Source organism: Eleginops maclovinus, chromosome 8, assembly GCF_036324505.1.
Source record: "Eleginops maclovinus isolate JMC-PN-2008 ecotype Puerto Natales chromosome 8, JC_Emac_rtc_rv5, whole genome shotgun sequence".
NCBI classification, from domain to species: Eukaryota; Metazoa; Chordata; class Actinopteri; order Perciformes; family Eleginopidae; genus Eleginops; species Eleginops maclovinus.
The window spans coordinates 10,591,988-10,610,176 of record NC_086356.1 but is presented as its reverse complement, the minus strand read 5'-3'; the positions used below and the strand labels follow the sequence as shown (position 1 = coordinate 10,610,176).

Sequence of the window (18,189 nt, the reverse complement as noted above, 5' to 3'; positions counted from 1 at the left end):
GTGTTGATGTCAGATGTCAGTGCACAGCCAGCCCTATAGCCTTAACATCCCCAGCCAAAGCTATGTCAAGACAGGAATGCAGGCTCCACACTTCACTGCAGACAGGAAAAGCACTGCAGAGACGTTCAAGGTTTTTCGTGTTTAATAGTTTACTCACTAAAATTCAAGCCAGTCATTCAGTCACCCTTGTTTGCACTCAACAATCTAGCTTTCTTTCTTTATCTGATTATGGATTTACTTTGCATCATTTAACCTTTGATCCCGTTTCCAAACTGCTAAATCTGCCATTAAATTTCATACCGGCACATCTGCTCTAATTGTACACACTCTGAAATCTAATTTCACCCAAGTCTGACTTCATGAAACCACGTCCTGAAGAGAAAAAGCAAACATCGCTCTCGTTCTCTCGCTCCCTGCCCTGATGTCACTGGAAAACTGTTCTTCAGTTGCTAAGAGACGGGGAAAGAGAAAATATTTGGGTTGTATTTGTGGTTTGAAAAAAAGAGGAAATTTTAGCTATACCAAATGGACTAAAGCACTTTCATCGTTGTTTTTAAAGTACAGAGAGTAATTGGAACTGTGCAGGGCTATTGTTTTTTTCTGTGCAATGGGCACAGCGAAGGCCTGGCTGAGGAAAAAATCTAAACGTGGAACAACAGCAGTGTGCTTAGGTTTCAATATGTTTGCTTTGTGAACTGGAAATATTAACAAGAGGTCATCTTGTTTTATTAACCACAGTGCTTTTATCGTTTGTTTTCAAGAACTGGTTATACATGCATATGTTTGTGAATGCAGATGTGGCTTGGTCTGTGGCTGCTCTGCGTTTATCATGTTGTATTAACTGAAACTGTGATGGAAATGCATAATGCAAGCTTTATATTTCTCTCTCAAGTTGTTGACTCGCACAAGCTCAGCTGAAAAATTGATAAAAGATTTGGCTTGTATTAAAGCTTACCACTTTCCTTTGGATGCTTCAACACAGCAGGAAGATACAGACTCTTAAATACTGCAATATGTTAAGAACCAATGGCAAACCTGTGACTAATAATGTAATGTGAAATGTAAAGCTTGAAGGCAAATGATTTCAAAGTTGAATCACTTGGAAGTTCTAAACCTTTTAACCACAAAGAACATTTAGTATCATTTCACCAAAAATGTATTAGTTTCTGTTCAATTACTTTTAAGTGATGAGCTTAAGAATATATTCCTGCACAATTTGCCTCAAAGCTGAGTCAAACTCCTCCTTTAACCAAAGAGAAGAATTGTAAAAGTTGGCCAAATATATTTGCACTGCAGAGATGGAGAAAGCAGGATGAAGTTGGGGATGAAAAAAAGTTGCACATGTCAGCAACTGGCTAAATGATTCGTCAACAAGATGTTTTTTTTACCCCAACTCAGCGGGAGATTTTTTGATAGAACGCAACAATTAGAGAGACAGGGAATGACAGAAGTCTATAGAACAGATATAATATAACTTTATGGTCCAAAAAGTAATATGCAAAATACACAATATTTGAAAAACACCTTTAGGGAAATATATTAAAATGAAGTCTCACTGATTGCCTGCGGGATAAATCACTTCCATAGATGTTCCTTGTAGCTAGAGGGATAGAGTTTACTCAAAGACATCCTGGGCTTTAAAACAGGGGGTTTTCATGTGTGGAATGTTAGCACTGCTAGAAAGAATGTCATCATAGTTGGAAGGTTTGTATACACATTTACAAAGACCCAAAAGAAATGTAAAATGTGACGTGAAAGACTCAACACAACGAGCAAGGCGACCCTGCTCCAGACCGCAGCATTAAAGATGTGAAAGTCTTGTAACAGGTTATTGAGGTACATAATTTCCAGTTTGCACAGAATATGGCCTCCACATCCCTGTCACTTTTTATGAAGCTTAGCATGTTTGCTCATTAAATACATCAACTGCCTGTTTGTCTATCAAACATGCTAATCCTCTTATGTTGATATTGATTTGAGTTCAAGTTCCCTGACAATGAATATTCATTGTAATGAGAAACCACGCAGATATTGTTATATCAGTATTGTACGTGGTCTGTCAACAATGGGTAAAAAATCTAAAGGTAAATATTGATCATTTGTCTACGTGCAAAGCTTAAGGGTTGTATTGCATGAAGCACAAGAAAGAGAGACGGAGTGAGGCTGTGAGATTGAGTAAAGGAAAAGTGTAGGCTGGCTGCGGCAGGAAGGAAAAGAAGGGGAGGTAGTGCATGTGTTTCTACTTTAGTATGCACGTCAAGCAGGGCTGAAATTAGTTGTGATTTACTGGAATGTGCTGCTTACCGCTCTTTGCTCCAAAACAGAAAAACAGCAAAGGAGACATTAATATGCTCCTTCTCCTTCCCTTTTAGACCTTTACTGATTAAGATGTGCTTTTCATTGAGGGAGTTTTTCACATCTAGACATATTCTGTTGGTCTTGATGTGAAAAAAAGGCACAAAGAGTCGCCAAATTAGGTACCATTTCCAAATTATTGCATTAATGCACTAGAGTAAAAGCACACAGCAGGTCTGATTGTTTTTTCTACACCTCCTATCAAACGTTTGTTTTCAGCTTCTGGTCACGATTACTCAAAGGTATTGCAATCTCCAAAGTATGCCTGCATGTGTGTGCACACATTCAGTATGTTCCTGAGACCTTGAACCCTAAAACCTGTGAAAAACAGTGAGTAATGCAAATGTTAAGTCAAGCAGCAGAAACCTGTCTCCCCACAGTCCATTAAAGCGGTGAGTCGCGGCCCGCATGGACTCTGGCCGAGTTATTGACTGTCTGGCCTGCAGGCTCCTCTTCCCCCGGGCTGATCAATTGGCTAGTCTGGGTCAACCAATGGTTCCACGAGTTCTCCATCCAAAGCAACATTAATGATGGATCATCTGTATCCTACCTCCTCCCATGATCATACCTACCAATTCATTTCATCTTTTTAGTCACCACTTCCTGTAGTGCTATGCATGTTGTTTGATTGACATAGTTATCAACCTGTAGTGTTTTTTTTTTTGTTCCCTCTTTGCTTCGATGCTTTTTCCCCCCTTCCCCTCTATCTTCTATAACCTCTTGTCTTTCCCTGTTACTACAAATTTCACCGCCGTTTTTCCACAAATTGTTCTGCCACTCTCCATCCTTCCACCCGCCCTGCATTGCGACCTCCTCTCCTGCTTGTAGAACGCTTGATCAGTTCACCCGAGACCAGTTAACCATACTCCTGCCTAACAGCCCTGGGGGAAAGCGGCAAGTCTCAGCCAGGTCAGTGACAACATGGACCAGATCCTGCGCACAAAGTGGGACCTGGACATTTTTTGACATTTGAAACAGTGATTTGATTTATTGTACTCGACAAAGCCTCTGCATCAAAAGGTCAGTTTGTAATTGGTGGGACCAGTAGGCCTATAGGGATTTTTACATTTGAGATCTGAACAACTGGAAATAAGAATAACATTTTTTACATATAATGTCACTGTTCTAGTGGTAAACACTGAGAAGTGTTTCAGAAATAATGCTTGATGTTGTTTTGAACTTAATATGGGGGTATATCACAGCACAGTTAGCTGAGTATCTCCATTAGAAACTTCTCTCTTCAGACAGAGAGAGCTGCATGCGCTCCAAAGGGGCGTGGCCATCTTCAGCTCAGCTCAAATTTAAAGCAACAGTCACAGAATCAGCACTTCAGGAACAGGGCTGAAATAGAGGGATATGAGGCATGCTACGATGGGTGATCTGTTTGGTATTTTGAGCAAAACTATTCAAAGACATGTTTTGTATAGATATGGCCCTACAATATATTGTTCAAATATAGCATAATAGGAGACCTTTAAATCTGATCATACCATCATTTTACCTGTTCATCCTTTTTTTATTTGATTAGAACGTTCTGTCTCTAACAAGAAGAATTCTGACATGACATTTCAGTGGCCTCATTATCTATCCTTAATGCAAACACCTACCCGGATGGCTCGCCCCATCTCCACTCAAGCTACGGCAGAGCTCTCAGTCATTAAACATGATTAACATTTTATTACTGTCTCACAATCACCTCTGCGCATCACCAGTAGATCAGGAGAAGAGCTTATTAGAGCCGAGCCTAAACTAAAAGCTAGTGTAAAGACAAAATTGATCGTCAGATGAGAGAATGTGTGAGCGGTCTCGGTGAACTCTAAAGCTTTACGAAAGATTATAAAATATCACCCTCTGCAGTTACTTAATGAGATCTCACAATTTCTTTCAATCAATGTTAAGCTGTTAGACTTTATTCTATGATTAAGTAAAACATGGGTTATAATGCCAAGTAGATTTTTAAAAGTTAGCTGTTTTGCTGTGGGAAGTGCGTGACAAGAGGGTTTTTCCTGATGTGTGCGATAGAAGAGCTCTATTTCAGTCTACAAAAGGCACTGATGATATTTGCATAGAGCCGGAAAGAGTGGCATTAAGTTCGAGACAGGATGTTGGGTAGAGGAGACAGGCATAAGATGAACTGTCTGCCAACCTCCCCGAGAGAGTGGAGCAGAGTGGCCAAGCGAGACACATAAACCGAATGAACCACATGCACGAAAAAAAAGACCATGAATACACTTAAACACATCCACCTTCTCCTTGCTTCAGTGTCGTGTTCATCACGCCAACACCTTTTCTGCTGACACGGAAGAAGCAGTCGCGGCTGCAAGGAGTAGTTAATGTCTGGATGACGCAAACCTGTTTGTTTTGCAGAAGAAATTTGAGATGCCTTAAACAACTGTGTAATATATACATATAATACATAGTTCTGTATGATATGTATCTAAATCATTCACACACATCACGTACAGGCTGCTGGTTGCTTAAATTATTTATTAGGGCTTAATCTCATCGCCTATAATGTTTTTACCACTTGTTGAATATTCTTTTCAAGATTTTAAAACACCCGTTATATTACTTTTGCAGACATGATGGAATCTATTATCTCTGCCTTGTCTCTTTCTCCCAGAATTTGTTTAAACTGTCCATACAGCTTTATTCAACTTATTCAACAACAATAATAATAATTCCAAGGTTGTTCTTACATTAATTAATTTGCAGTGGAAAGAAAGTTCATTTTGAATGGGATAGCGACACAGTTCTCTTTCACAAGCTGGAATAGTTGTCTGAAATGATGTCTTGCTTTTGATGAATCTTTTATCCTAAAATCAAGCCTTTGAAAGTGTGTTTAATGAATAAGTGCAAAGAAATGCTTTTGCGAGTTGTGGTGAATACCCCCATTGCAGTCTCGGCATTGACCAACCAAGTTTAGGAAAGTTGCCTTTCTTGGCACGTCAAGTCTAGCCTCCACTAGACTTACAAAGCCTGTTGGACGTCACATTTCACTTTTGTGAATCTTTTTGTAAATGTCTCTATTAAAGAAACCTTAACTTGGAGTGTTTGGGTAGAGCTCATCATATATAACTGCACCGTCCCAGGTTAGATTATAGCCTTGGAACCTTTGTTGCATGTCATCATTCTCTCTCTCTGTCTCTCTCTGTCTCTCTCTGTCTCTCTCTCGCTCTCTCTCTCTCGCTCTCTCTCTCTCTCTCTCTCTCTCTGTCTCTCTCTGTCTCTCTCTCGCTCTCTCTCTCTCTCTCTCTCTCTCTCTCTCTCTCTGTGTGTGTGTGTGCTTTAGACGTTACAATAAAAAGTCCAATATGTACGTTTATTTTGAGTCTCACTCTGCACAGAACATGTAACTGGTTTGTGTGCATATATACATTCATATTAGTGTTCATGCACTTGTGGCATTTTTCAAGACAAGTACTCTGAGTCCAGCAGAAGTACAGGTTGCAGGAAGTGGGGAAGGCGCCATTGGCCTGTCCTGATTGGCTCTGTGGCTGGTCTGATCCCATCACAAGATGCTCTCTACTTTATTGTTGAAATGGGCCAAGATTGACTTCCTTTGAAAATCACGTCAGCCTGCACAATTTCATGATATAAAAAGCATTTAAAGAGTTGAGGGGGGTGTTAAGGGAGCAAAGGTTCACTGGCTGAGGCAGATAATAGGCTGCCTCCTTGGTGCCAGGGTGACTAATCCCCTGGACCATATGTCAGCAGCTTGTGAAGCCCAGAGCCAGTGCAGCGAAAGAACAGAGCTATGCAGGACAGGAATACACAGACATACTGTGCATCCACATGTAAGCAGTCATTGGGCTTTTGGATTTCTAGTTGAGTAAAGGTTGTATCCGTGGATGATGGGTAACTGTTTGTGTCTAGTTGTGAATCTTCATAGTATATACAGAAGAGTTTAGTCTGGGCCAGAACCAGAGTTAAAGAAAGCAGAGAATTTAACTTTTTTACCAAATTGTGCTTTTGGGAGACAGAGGGGCAGGGTGGACGCTGTAGGCCATTTTGGTGCCATTGTGACACAGTGGGGGATTCAAACTGCTGCTACATCACAATTAAGCTTTCTAAAACCTTCTCTCAATCCAGGAGACAGCAGCGGCCTCAGGGAGGAGGAGGAGGAGGAGGAGGAGTAGTAGGAGGTGGCGGCGGAGGAAGCGGAGGCGGAGGAGTGAAGAACCAACCTCAGCTGATACAACAACAGTCACCACAGCATCAGAGGGATCCAACCCAACAACAGTCTTTAAACCAACAGCAGCAGAACATACCGGAACAGGGAGATAACAGAAACAGTAGCGCAGGTCGGCCGCCGCGCCAGTACCAAGGGGGACATGGGCAGCGCCAGGGAGCACCCCCGCACCACGGATACAGCCAGAACCGGCGTTGGCACCCAAATCAGAAAGGTCAGGGATACGGACAGACGAACTTTACAGGGGATAAAGGAGTACCCCCAAGAATAACCAAAGACAAACAGACTGAGAATGTAAAAGCAGGGGAGGAGCAGATCAGCGCACCTCAAGACTACAGTTGTAAGAGTCCCACTGAATCGCCCAGACCCGAGTCCACACCAAACACACACGCTTTCCCCCAACCAACATTTAAAAAGGAATCTCTCAACCCACCAGGAAGTAGAAAGGCAAGCGAGGGCCAGTCGGAACGGCCCAAAGTCGACTTGCTGCAGTCGTCAAAGGAGAGGCTGAGGAGGAGACTAAAGGACAAGGTACGGAAAAGCTGCTTAGTGCCTGCCAGTCAGTATTAGGGCTATCAGGACTAATGTGTCTGTGTACACACATGCTACCATTTAGTTGTACAATTACTTTCATAATGTCCACACACACACACACACACACACACACACACACACACACGTACTCATTAAAATGTATAGACAGTGGAGTAGACACATAGGTGTGTTGCACTGCCTTGCTTTAGTCATTCGTCTGCTTGGTTATTAAGCATTCATGAGGACACACCCAGACTGGCAGGGAGGGGCGAACATGTTCTCACTAAGGAGGTGAGGAAACAAAAGAGGCATTAGCGTAACAGTTTCTGATGTTTTCCACTGTGTGAACTAAACTGGCCAGTCAGCCAACTGCGTTGCTGCTCTCAGCTTCGTCTCCCTCTTCTAACTCATTACCAACAGGGGTGGTTTGGTTTGACAGCGCGGCACTACCCAGCAGAGAAGCCAGGCAAGAATTGATAAACACTGTTGTCAGTGAAACAATGAATCTAATGTCAAAGCCAGTTTCTGTTTGATAAGGGTTAACCGAACTTAAAATTTCACATTTAATTTGCTACTTATTTAGAAATAAGGTTGTTGGGTCGGAATATTTCTTTTATTTGAGAACAGTGTAGACATTGGAGAGAGAGGGGGGGAGGAATGAAAGGTAATAAAGGACCCAAGGCCAGAATCAAAATTCTAAAATGGGGATTCTCTTCCACAATGTACCAAAACATGTGAGCTGTGCACCAGAGAAGCATATACATAAAGTAGACTCAAAAAAATTATAACTGGTTTAAATGAGCTTAATGTAACTAAGGCTGAACTGCTTTTCATCAGCAGAAATAACAGCCTGTCTACCTGTATATGCATTTTTCAAAAAAAAGTCAGCATGCTATGAAATCCCTGAATAAATTCTCCTAGCTTGTGAAACTGAACATGGTCACTTACCACTCACGACTATTTCCATCTCCCCCCTCAGGAAGAGTCTTGTGTGGAGGCGTCCGGCCCCGGCTCACAGAGCATGGACCGGCTGGTGGAGCTTCTCAACAGCATGAGGAGCAACAGCAGCGGTGTGGAGCAGCAGCTGGCCTCCTTCATGGAGGAGGCACAGTGCTCGGCGCGGTCCGAGGAGACCCTGGCTCAGGTGGTCAGCACCATCTACTGTAAAGCCGTGTCGGACAGGAGCTTCGCCGCCACAGCCGCCAAGCTCTGTGACAAGATGGCGCTGTTCATGGTGGAGGGGACCAAGTTCAGGTCTCTGCTGCTCAACATGCTGCAGGTGAGGGCAGGAAATGGGTTAGCTACTAAAATGTTTAAAACTTACTCATTCATGGACCTGACTTGATTTTCTTTAAAGAACACCCATCATTCATTTTGCTGGATTTAGTCGTGCAAGTGTATTTTTCTGGTAGTTAAACTAGCTTAGCTAGCTTTCAACCAAATGCAGTTTGACAAAGATAGCTGTATGATAAAAAAAAGACACAAGGACACAATTTGTTTAACAGTGCCATGGTATTTTTCCATGAGTGAGTCATTAAAAACAAAAGGATAGAAATGACATACTCCCTTTCATTTTTCACAAAGTCTGTTGCATATTTATTTGGCAAACCAGTCATTTTTTATGTTTGTTTTACCAAAATCTTGTTCAGTAGCCTCATACCCACTTCGTTTTATGAGGAAGCACTTTCAGGTGGAAGCCAAACTGTGTGTGTGATGTTGTAAATGTCAGTGGGCAAAGTTTCTAATCTAAACACCCAGGGGAGAGAGACTGCCCCCCACCATCCCTTCGTCCTTCCACCCTTTCACTCAACTGCACAGTTCCAGTCCTGCACCCATGATGAAAACATCCTCTCAGCCGTTATATATTTCCCTGCCTCCCACCCCCCCCTCGTCCCTCATGAGCTCTCTATTACCGCGCTTCCCCGTCTTATCGCCTCCCCTCACCCAGAACGACACGGGCCAATGCCTCGCTACTTCTCCCTGCACACTTCCATTCCCTTTCTTTCTTAACATTCTCCTCCTCTTCGCCCCTCTCTCTGTCACGAGTCAGGCGAGACCTGCCAGTGTGGCCGATGCTGTAAAAGTAGGCAAGACAAACACGCTGTTTCCAGAAGACATCCCAGATCTAAATGTTATCCCACCTGCTGCCTTTTACCCTTCTTTCACTCCCACTCCTGTTTCTTTTCCCGCAGATGCTTTTTTTCGACTGCTATCCCACACTCTTAGTTTTTCCATTTCTTTAGATGTTGTGATTTTTTTCCCTGACCCAGCAGTAGTAAATCCCACCGTAATTATTTTCCCCTCTTTCTCTGCTTTATTATTTTCCCCCCTTTTTCACAGCTCTGTGGTCACATCCTCTTTGTTTATTTCTCACTTTAATTCCCACTTCCCAGTCAGCCTGGACCCCCTCCTGGTCTTTGACATTTTGGCTTTTGGCTTTTAAACATTTTAAATGTCATAAGTGGGTTCATGAAGGCCATAATTAATGACGTTGCTCCCTGATCGCTGGATCTCAATATGGGGGCAATTAGTGTGGCTCTATAAAAAGTGTTTTTAAAAAAAAAGGCACCAGGGAAGATGCTTTCATTAAACATGGTCAGACTGGTGCCTATGAAATATCCTATTTATCTAAAGCTGAGGAGAGCATGTGGCCTTTTGTTGTTCACTAATGCTTTTGTCACCTTCCTCATCATCGTTTCGTTGGTTGGTCCATTCAAGGACACATATTCTGTGTATGTCTGTGTACAAGCAGACTTTCGGCGGTGTTGTACGAGTATGTGAGAACATACGCCGCCAGTTTCTCTAGTGCACTTTAGTCTCTGGAAAAGCAGAGTGAGTTCCTCTGAGTGCATACAGTTTCAGTTTAACCTGCCGTATAACATCTTTAAAAGTGCGCATTAGGCATTAACCCATATTAGCCCCAACACTTTTACAGCACTGACACAGTTCAGTACCCTTCACTTTCAAACCAAATTAACATATTCTCCTCTACTTCTGGCAGAAAATGAAATTCATGGATTGGTTTAATGTGTTTTTCAACCGCTTTTTGGCTTCAAGTACTTCATGCTGCGAGGTTAATATCTGTGCCACCTACAAAAACTCCCATCAGGGAGATAGCAGAGATGTTAATGGTGATTATCGCCACTGCTGATGAGTTTATGGGACACTTTAATATCCACCTACCTACGGCCTACTTCTACAACTACTACAGAAGCGATTCAGCCTGTAGAGTTTCAGTGTATTTTCAAACTTTGTATCCATCTGTCTTTTCTTTCCCTTCACAGAGGGACTTTGCCCGTCGAGAGGAGCTCCAGCAGTCGGATGTGGAGAGGTGGTTAGGTTTCATCACCTTCTTGTGTGAGGTGTTTGGCACCATGAGGAGCAGCTCTGCAGACCCATTCAGGGTGCTGGTGTGTCCCATCTACACCTGCCTACGAGAGGTCTGTATCCTGATCAATAATGTACTAACAAGTATGTTTATTTACCATTTAATCAACTGGTCTGCTTATTCCAGTAAGAGGAAGGTTTCCAGCTGTGTCTGTTTATGTTGTCTGTTACGATCGGAACAAGCAAGTTTCCTGTTTTTTGCCAAACCCTGTCTAGACTCTTCAGGGTTTGGTAAGTGGTTCAAACAGTCAGGTCACCACCACTTCCAAGAAAATGCTTGACACCAGGTCCACTTCTGATCAAATGCCCGTACTCTCTTAGACATACTCCTTTGGTGACCATGGAAACCATATGGGGTGCCACAGCAGACGCAATACAGAAGTGGTTAAAGGCAGATGGGATATTGAAAGGGGAAGTGAGTGAGGACGGGGGGAGGGAGAAAGAGAGAAGAGGTAAGAGGGTAAGAGGAAGCTGAGAAGGCTGTGGTCAGGTTGACAGTTACTGCGGAGGAAGTTAACTGACGGCACGACAGGTAGCAGAGAAAGGAGAAGGGAGAGGGGAGATGACAGGGAGTGAAACACATTTTTAATGTGGAGTTTTCAGAGAGAGAATAGATAATGGCAGGTTTTCAGACACGTGCAAGGTAGTTTCACCGCCCACGTCCACACCTCTGCCCGTCTGGCGCGCAACACACACCCAGCGTCTCGCTAACAAACAATCAACACACAACAAATGCCATCCACACCCTGTCTGAGCGTATGCCCAGAATAATCATTATCTCAGCTTGTTAGAGGACTCCGCAACATGACCGAGGGTGTGGACGTATGGTGTTACACACCTCCGTATTCCAGCATCAGTGGTGTCACACCTATATGGCAAAATCATTTCTAATAACATCTCCATGTCCAGGAGCCATTGTTCCCCATTTTTAGCCGTCTGTTTTTTTTGTTTCTCCTGTCGTAACATGTAGATGTCAGATTCTGTTACAAGCTATGTGCCATAATGTGCACCCGCCTGTGTGTTTGCATGAGAGTACACAGTATGTGCCAGCTCGTGTTCTGTGTGGCAGTGCATTTTACAGCAGCTGTCCTCTGTAGTTATAGCCTGCAGAACAGGCTTAGGTAAAAGCTAAGGTGTGTAAGGAAGTGTGTTTAAAGTGTACATGACAGCTGTTCATATAGACGCAGGTCAGCGAGCGGTGATCTAAGCCTGTCAACACTCACAGACCAAACGTTTTGAATATGCGCACAATTCACATAGATGCCCTAAGTAAGATAAACGTTGACTAAGTGTCAAAGCAAACATATCAATTATAATTTGGATACACCTACACTGGCAGAGACATTTACCCAAACCATTGTAGTAAAGTATGGTACTGCACCTTTAAAAAAAATAAAGGAATAATCCAACATTTCTTTATTAAGGGGGAACAGACCTGAACAGCCAATCAGAAGGCAGGTAGCAGGGCGCTCACATTAACATAAAAAAAGCATGTGGCCCATGGTGGTTTACAGTTGCACACACACTGTCTGGAGGAGACAACAGGAACTATTTATAATGTGCCTTGGTATCCCTTTTTAAAGTCAACATGGGCCCTCACGGTGTCCGGCAATTAACTCACATCTTATCAATCATTCTTCAGATAAACTGTAAATATTGAGCATCATGCTACTGTGAGTGCTTTGTTTGTAGTGTTTTTCTTGTCAAGCAGTTAGTAAAGTACAAAAATAGGATGATGTGTAATGTTACTAAGGGAAGTTTCTCGATCTGATGCTTCTGTTGCTATGCAGCTATTGGAAGGGGAGTTCAAGTTGAAGTAGTCATTAACTTTGAGCGCTCTGCGTGTCATTAGTACTCTGATGAAAAATGTTTTTCTTTCAGCACTCGTACATCATTTACTTTTCTTTTTAGCCAGCTTATGATGACAGGTTTCAAAATATGCATGAGTGAATTCAAGCTGAAGGACAGATGAAGCTTTCGCAGAATATTTAAATAAGTATGAATGTTTTTCTAGCTGACTTCACTGAGTCATTCGAGTTGTTGATTTATATTTTCCATTTAGTGCTACAAGATGATTATGGCTGTCCTAGTTTGCATAGCTTTTTATGTTCCAGATCAAATATGTTTCGAGTGAAATTACAGTAAATGGAAATCACACAGAATCCCAGTGCTTCCCCGTGCAGAGTTTTTGTTTCTCTGTGATGTCACTAACCAGAGATCTGTCTGCTTCAGCTTCAGCAGAGAGACTTTGTGCTTGAAGTAGTCTCTCAGAAAGGTTGTTTTCCTGCAGCTGTTCCTCTTCCACTTTAAAAAAACAGAAGAGGGAAAAGTGAGCTACCTCAGTTGCCAGGAGAACCGATTATACATGAGTATAGATTAGTCCATTTTAAACGTGTTGGACTCCCCAGAGAACTCATTATGAGCCAATCCTGCATGTCACACGGCTCTCCTTCTCTGGGAACGACGAGACTGTAGTTCCCACATCAAACAGCCCTACTGTCACCACGCCTGCCTCAGCACGCTGAGTAGCTCCCGTCCACGCAGCTGCCAGGCCTGAATCATAGGTGGAATACCATTACGCTTACAGCGGGGAAATAAAAGCATTTGGATTGAAGTATCCTTTCTTTTTTTAGTTTCAAAGAATCCGAAACAATTTCCATGTCTTTGTTTTCTTTTCTGTCTTGCTCTCAAAGCATGCATATAATCAAAGTTAAGTAGTATGAACTTCTTCTACAAAAGTTAGAATCAGAAAAACTATTGGTTGGGTTATTTGGCTTGAATGCATTATCTCACTCTTTATCAATCAACCTTGTAGTTTAGTTTCATATAAGTATATCTAAATAACACTTTGTGCATGTAAAGCCATTTTGACATTGTGATTGTCCAACATAACTGAAAAATATTGATTAGAGCTGTTCCAAGACACCTTGTAATGACAGACTGCTTCTAAACAGTTCTCTATCACTCATTTTTCCATAACTGTTCCTGATCTTTGCATTTTACTTCATTTGGTTCACTGTGCAGCAGTTGTACTCATTTAAGATTTATTTAGACATCACTACAGAAAAAAAACCTCCCCTCCCTTCCTCCTTGTTCCTTCCTTTCCCTCCCTCAGGAAAATCAAAGTAGCACTTAAACTGATGAGCAGAGGAGTAAAAAAAGGAGCATGTTGTAATCTGTATACTGTAATCTGGCTCTAGATGTGCACAGATTTAGATCTATACATCTATGGGAGGCTCTATGTGGGTCTATCTCCCTTTGTGGCCTTCGCTCCCTGCATTGTTTGAAAGTGCCAGTTATATGCCCATCTGTGCATGGGGCCACTGGAGGGGGGGTGGAAAGCCAGCTAGCATGTTTACCAGCTTCACAGTTAGTTTTTGGCTGCACTGTTTGTGTGCACGCGGATATACAGTGTGCACAGAGCCAGCCTTGATGTCTGACGGTTAGCTAGTTTGCCAGGATGAAAGCCTGGTGTGTTGTCTTCCAAGATTAAAAATGTTAATGTAGAAAAATATTTACAATTGGGATTAGGTCTTTATTTTTCCATCTCTTGTGAACTGATGAACACACACACACTTGCATTTGCTTAATCTCCTACTGTGGCCTACATCTAAATATATACACCGTTTTATAAATCTGCCTTGTTGGGGTTTGCTGTGCGGCTCTTTGCTTTCCCAGTATACTCAAATAGTATCTGCTCTTGTCCCTTTATAGCTACTGGAGTCCACTGATGTAAAGGAAGATGCTGTGCTGTGCTGTTCAATGGAGGTATGTTTCCACCCCCTACACACGCACACACACACACACACACACATAGTTAATACTCATGTTTTTGTTTCAAGCAAAAGGCTGATTTGAATTTGAGAGCAAGGCAACAAATTAAATGCAGTAAAACATCTGAACAAATGTATGTAAAAAATGAATTCAGCCTATATTGAAACCCATAAAAGCCATGTTTCATTTTAATGCGCGGTACAGGCTGGAGCGGTCCACAGTATTCACAATCTCAAACCCATATCTTTGGTGTTCCACGGTCGTCTCCTGAGGGTTATGAATAATAAAGTAGTGTAGGTGAATTTAAGTACAACTATGGATTTAATCAGACGTGGGTCGTTGTGCAAGAACCGAAATCTCTCAGCAGCAATGATAAGAAAACAATAAAACGAGGTTGAAAGAACACAAAGAGCAAATATAGGTGAGCTCCGGTTGGCTACCAATTCCCAGATGCTCACAAACGCATTCCTTGCAGTCCTGATGACTCTCACACACACGCTACATTGCCACAGGGTGTGTGAACTCTCCTGTCTGACTGCATCTACAGTAACAAGGTGCCAGACGTTGTGTTTTGCTCTCTGTTTAGCGACATACATACTTTCTCTCACCTCCTCCCTCCCTCTGCTCGTTTCTCCACCAGTTGCAGAGCATGGGGCGTCTCCTGGAGGAGCAGCTCCCTGAGATGATGACGGAGCTACTCGCCACCGTCAGGGACAAGATGCTCAGCCCGGGCGAATCGCCGCTGACCCGCTCCCTCCTCATGGAGGTCATCGAGCTGCATGCGCACCGCTGGAACCCCCTGGAGGCTCTCACCACTCAATACTACAACCGCACCATCCAAAAGCTCACCACCACCACTGCCTAGGTGCCAGCTCCCACAGGTGGAGAGGAGACAAGCCCCCCTCGGTCGCCCCGCAGAAACATTTTTCAAGTTGAGCATCAATGTTCTCTTCTACGTTTACCAAAACATAGGAATTTAACAACACTATCTTCCCTAAAATGAATACATGCTTTACGTTTGTATTGTACATTTCACTAATTTCTCCAAGATGGGTGACCACTGCCGCAAAAAAAAAAACTGACTTTCCACTAAACAGGACCCCTGAGCCACCAAGGCAACACTACATGTGGGGTTCAAACAATGAAAAGCGTATTTGACACACAACAGCAGCGTATATGTGGCCAGTAGGGGCATGCTTGGCCACACAGGGCTGGCTGCCAAGGGATAACGAAGGGGGAGACAACAAAGGGGTCACACAGGGGAGAGGAGGAGAAGGCAGCAGCAGCATGCCTGTAGGGAATAGAGAGATTCGTACCCAAAGATGAATGGAGGAGGGAGGAGGGGTAGGTCAGGTTAGTCCGTGTCAGTCTCTTCATTGTGCTCATTTGCCCACCACCCTCCCCTTCTCTCTGTCTCCTTCTCCTCCCCCCTCCCCTGTCTCTTCCTCAGCCCCTGGGGTCTGTGTGGCTGATAAAAGAGAGAGAGGAGGAGTAGGCGGCAGGGTGCAGACACAGTGCTGTCTGTCTGGGCCGTCTGCCCCGCCGGGCCAGGGACCAGGTCAAAGGGCCTCGCTGTGGAGCTCCCCAGCTCCCACAGCTCCTCCCTGCCTTTGTCTCCCCAGCTCCACACTCCCCAGCAGGAAGCCTTTTTGTGGGGATGAGACAGCGGGCCTGCTGGGCCTGGCTGGGCGGAGGATAAGGATCAGGCTGGCTGGAGCTGGGTGGCAGATGGCTGCTTGAGCCCATGTGAGACGACACACCCCTCTGGCACCCTGCTCCCCGAGCTCGGCCCGGTGTCGCCAATAGAAGAAGTAGGAATATTGAGGGGGGGGGAGTGGGCGAGCATTAGAAAAGCATTAAAACAAAACAAAACACTGCTGTCTGATATTTCCTTTGTTTTGTCCTACAGAGGGTCTCTCCTGTAAGACGTGCATGTACGTGCTTTGTTAACCACATCTTTGATATTGTTATTATATTATTTTTTTAATCATTTAGTGTTTTTATTGTCCATTTTGAAGTCTTGTTTTTATGATGAAATGTATGTATGAGGTGTTAGCGATAGGCCTTATTGCACAGATTTGATTTGTTTGCACTGTTTTGCTTTTAAATTCTAAAAAAAGGCAGAAGTTTGAATTGGAATCAGTGCTTGTGGATTAATATTGAAAATCTCAGTAGTGAGACGAATGGGTTGAGCATAGTGAGGGATGTTAGGATGTTTTAATGGAATAGTGGCCTTGTCATCTATCCATCTTTTATAGGAGCTCTCGTGTTCGGCAGAGGGCATGCTGAGGAAAAATATGTTGGACTTATTCAAACCGTAATGTTGCTGAAGAGAAAATACTTTGAAGAGGAAAAAAATGTTGTCAAAACACAAAAAAAGAGCATGGCATAAAGAGAAGTAGAAGTGAAATGCTTCTTTAAAAAAGATTCTCCTACTCAAGCCATTCTTTGCAGTGGACATTTTGCAAGTGTTTAATATTGACTGTATTTGCTTTGATTTTGGGGAAAATGACTATTAATGTGTATTTGAAGAGGACAATGAGGAAAAGAAGAAATCTTGTTGTATGACCTCATTAGCTAGTCATATGTGACCCTTATTCCAGCTATCGTGTGAACTATGATATCGACGTACCAAGCCAATCATGTACCATTTGTAAATGGGCTTTATCTATAATCTGCTTACAGTATATTTACAAGTATTTAAAACCATTGGGATAGAGGTGCAACAGAGATGTTACACACAGGAAGATTGTGGTTTTGTGGCTGAAGTTCGGCCTTTCCATGCGTTTCTATCAGGAAATCGGTCTTTGATTTGGGAGTATTCACACACGCACACATACATACTTAGTTTCCCATTGAATCCCTGTGGGCAGTTTTAAGTGTTTTTATATAATTTTCTCTGTCTTGCATCAAGAATTAAGATCCTGTGTGGTAGGAACACAACCCAGAAGATTAGCTAGAGGAGAAAGGTGAATAATGCTCACAAATGTGTTGTTGAGGTGCAGCCTAATCATCTGTAAGTGTGTCTTGCTTAAGGAGTTATTGTTTTTATTTTCTTGTCTTTATTTTGTTTCTAGGTTTCTATTTAAATTATATTTAGCTCATTTATATATATTTCCCATCTGGTGGGTTTTTCAAGACATGAAACCATTGTGATACCTAGCTTGCTGTGTAAGTGTGGTATTACCGTGTTTGAGTAAATGAAATAAAGACCCACCAGTGAGTTTTCATTATGCAAAGAACGACTGGCTCTCACTGCAGATGGGGGCAGGTGGGGATCGCCCCCCATCGTCTGTGGCTCTGGAGCCCCCCCACCCCGCGTGCCCTTAGACCCCTCTGCTCGGGTCACATGACTTACTCGACAACTGAATGAGACTCCCCTTCATTTGCATATTCTCATGAGTATTGATAAAATCCTGTAGATTGGCAATAGTGTGTCATCTCGTGAGCTCTTGTTTGTTTTGTTTTTCTAAGCAACTGAAAAAATAAACTAACAGGAAAAGATGTGAAGAATCAAACGTGTGGCGTGTTTTTCTGTCCGCTCACTTAGCAGCACCATCACATGCAAGTCGGCGTGGCATCATAAAGATATTCAGACATCACAAAGGGAACAATGGTGCACACGCTGCTTCCTCTGCCATTACCAGATTGACTGCGTAACTAATCTTAGCACCCCAGTAGGCCATTAAACTAACAATTCGAACATGTGCACACTGGAGCTGCTCATTTACATGTCTTCACCTTTACATGGTCACACATTAAACAGACCACACTTCAGAATTCTAACAACCGTGTGGGTTGCATGGCGTCCTTGGCCGGTGATTTGCCTTTGGTTAGCCCTGACACATGCCTGGGGCTCCCCGACTGCAGGGCGTCCCAACGGAAGATCTCAGTGCTGGGGTTGCCATCCCGCTGAGGACACCTATAGGACGTCCTTCAGCACTCGT

General features: G+C 43.2%; 1 protein-coding gene across 2 annotated transcripts in view; it reads left to right on the top strand.

The window, feature by feature from the left end:
* The window catches only part of ctif (CBP80/20-dependent translation initiation factor), a 40,727-nt gene extending 22,967 nt beyond the window's left edge, over positions 1 to 17,760 (top strand). Inside the window, exons 9-14 of one of the 2 annotated variants that reach the window (XM_063889778.1) lie at positions 3,184 to 3,264; positions 6,448 to 7,078; positions 8,061 to 8,360; positions 10,366 to 10,521; positions 14,183 to 14,236; positions 14,883 to 17,760. In XM_063889778.1, coding sequence (XP_063745848.1) covers positions 3,184 to 3,264; positions 6,448 to 7,078; positions 8,061 to 8,360; positions 10,366 to 10,521; positions 14,183 to 14,236; positions 14,883 to 15,107 — 1,447 coding nt within the window. In that variant the 3' untranslated portion in view covers positions 15,108 to 17,760. The remainder of the gene's footprint in view (positions 1 to 3,183; positions 3,265 to 6,447; positions 7,079 to 8,060; positions 8,361 to 10,365; positions 10,522 to 14,182; positions 14,237 to 14,882) is intronic. The other variant, XM_063889779.1, reaches the window with a different exon arrangement.
* Positions 17,761 to 18,189: the final 429 nt, after the last annotated feature.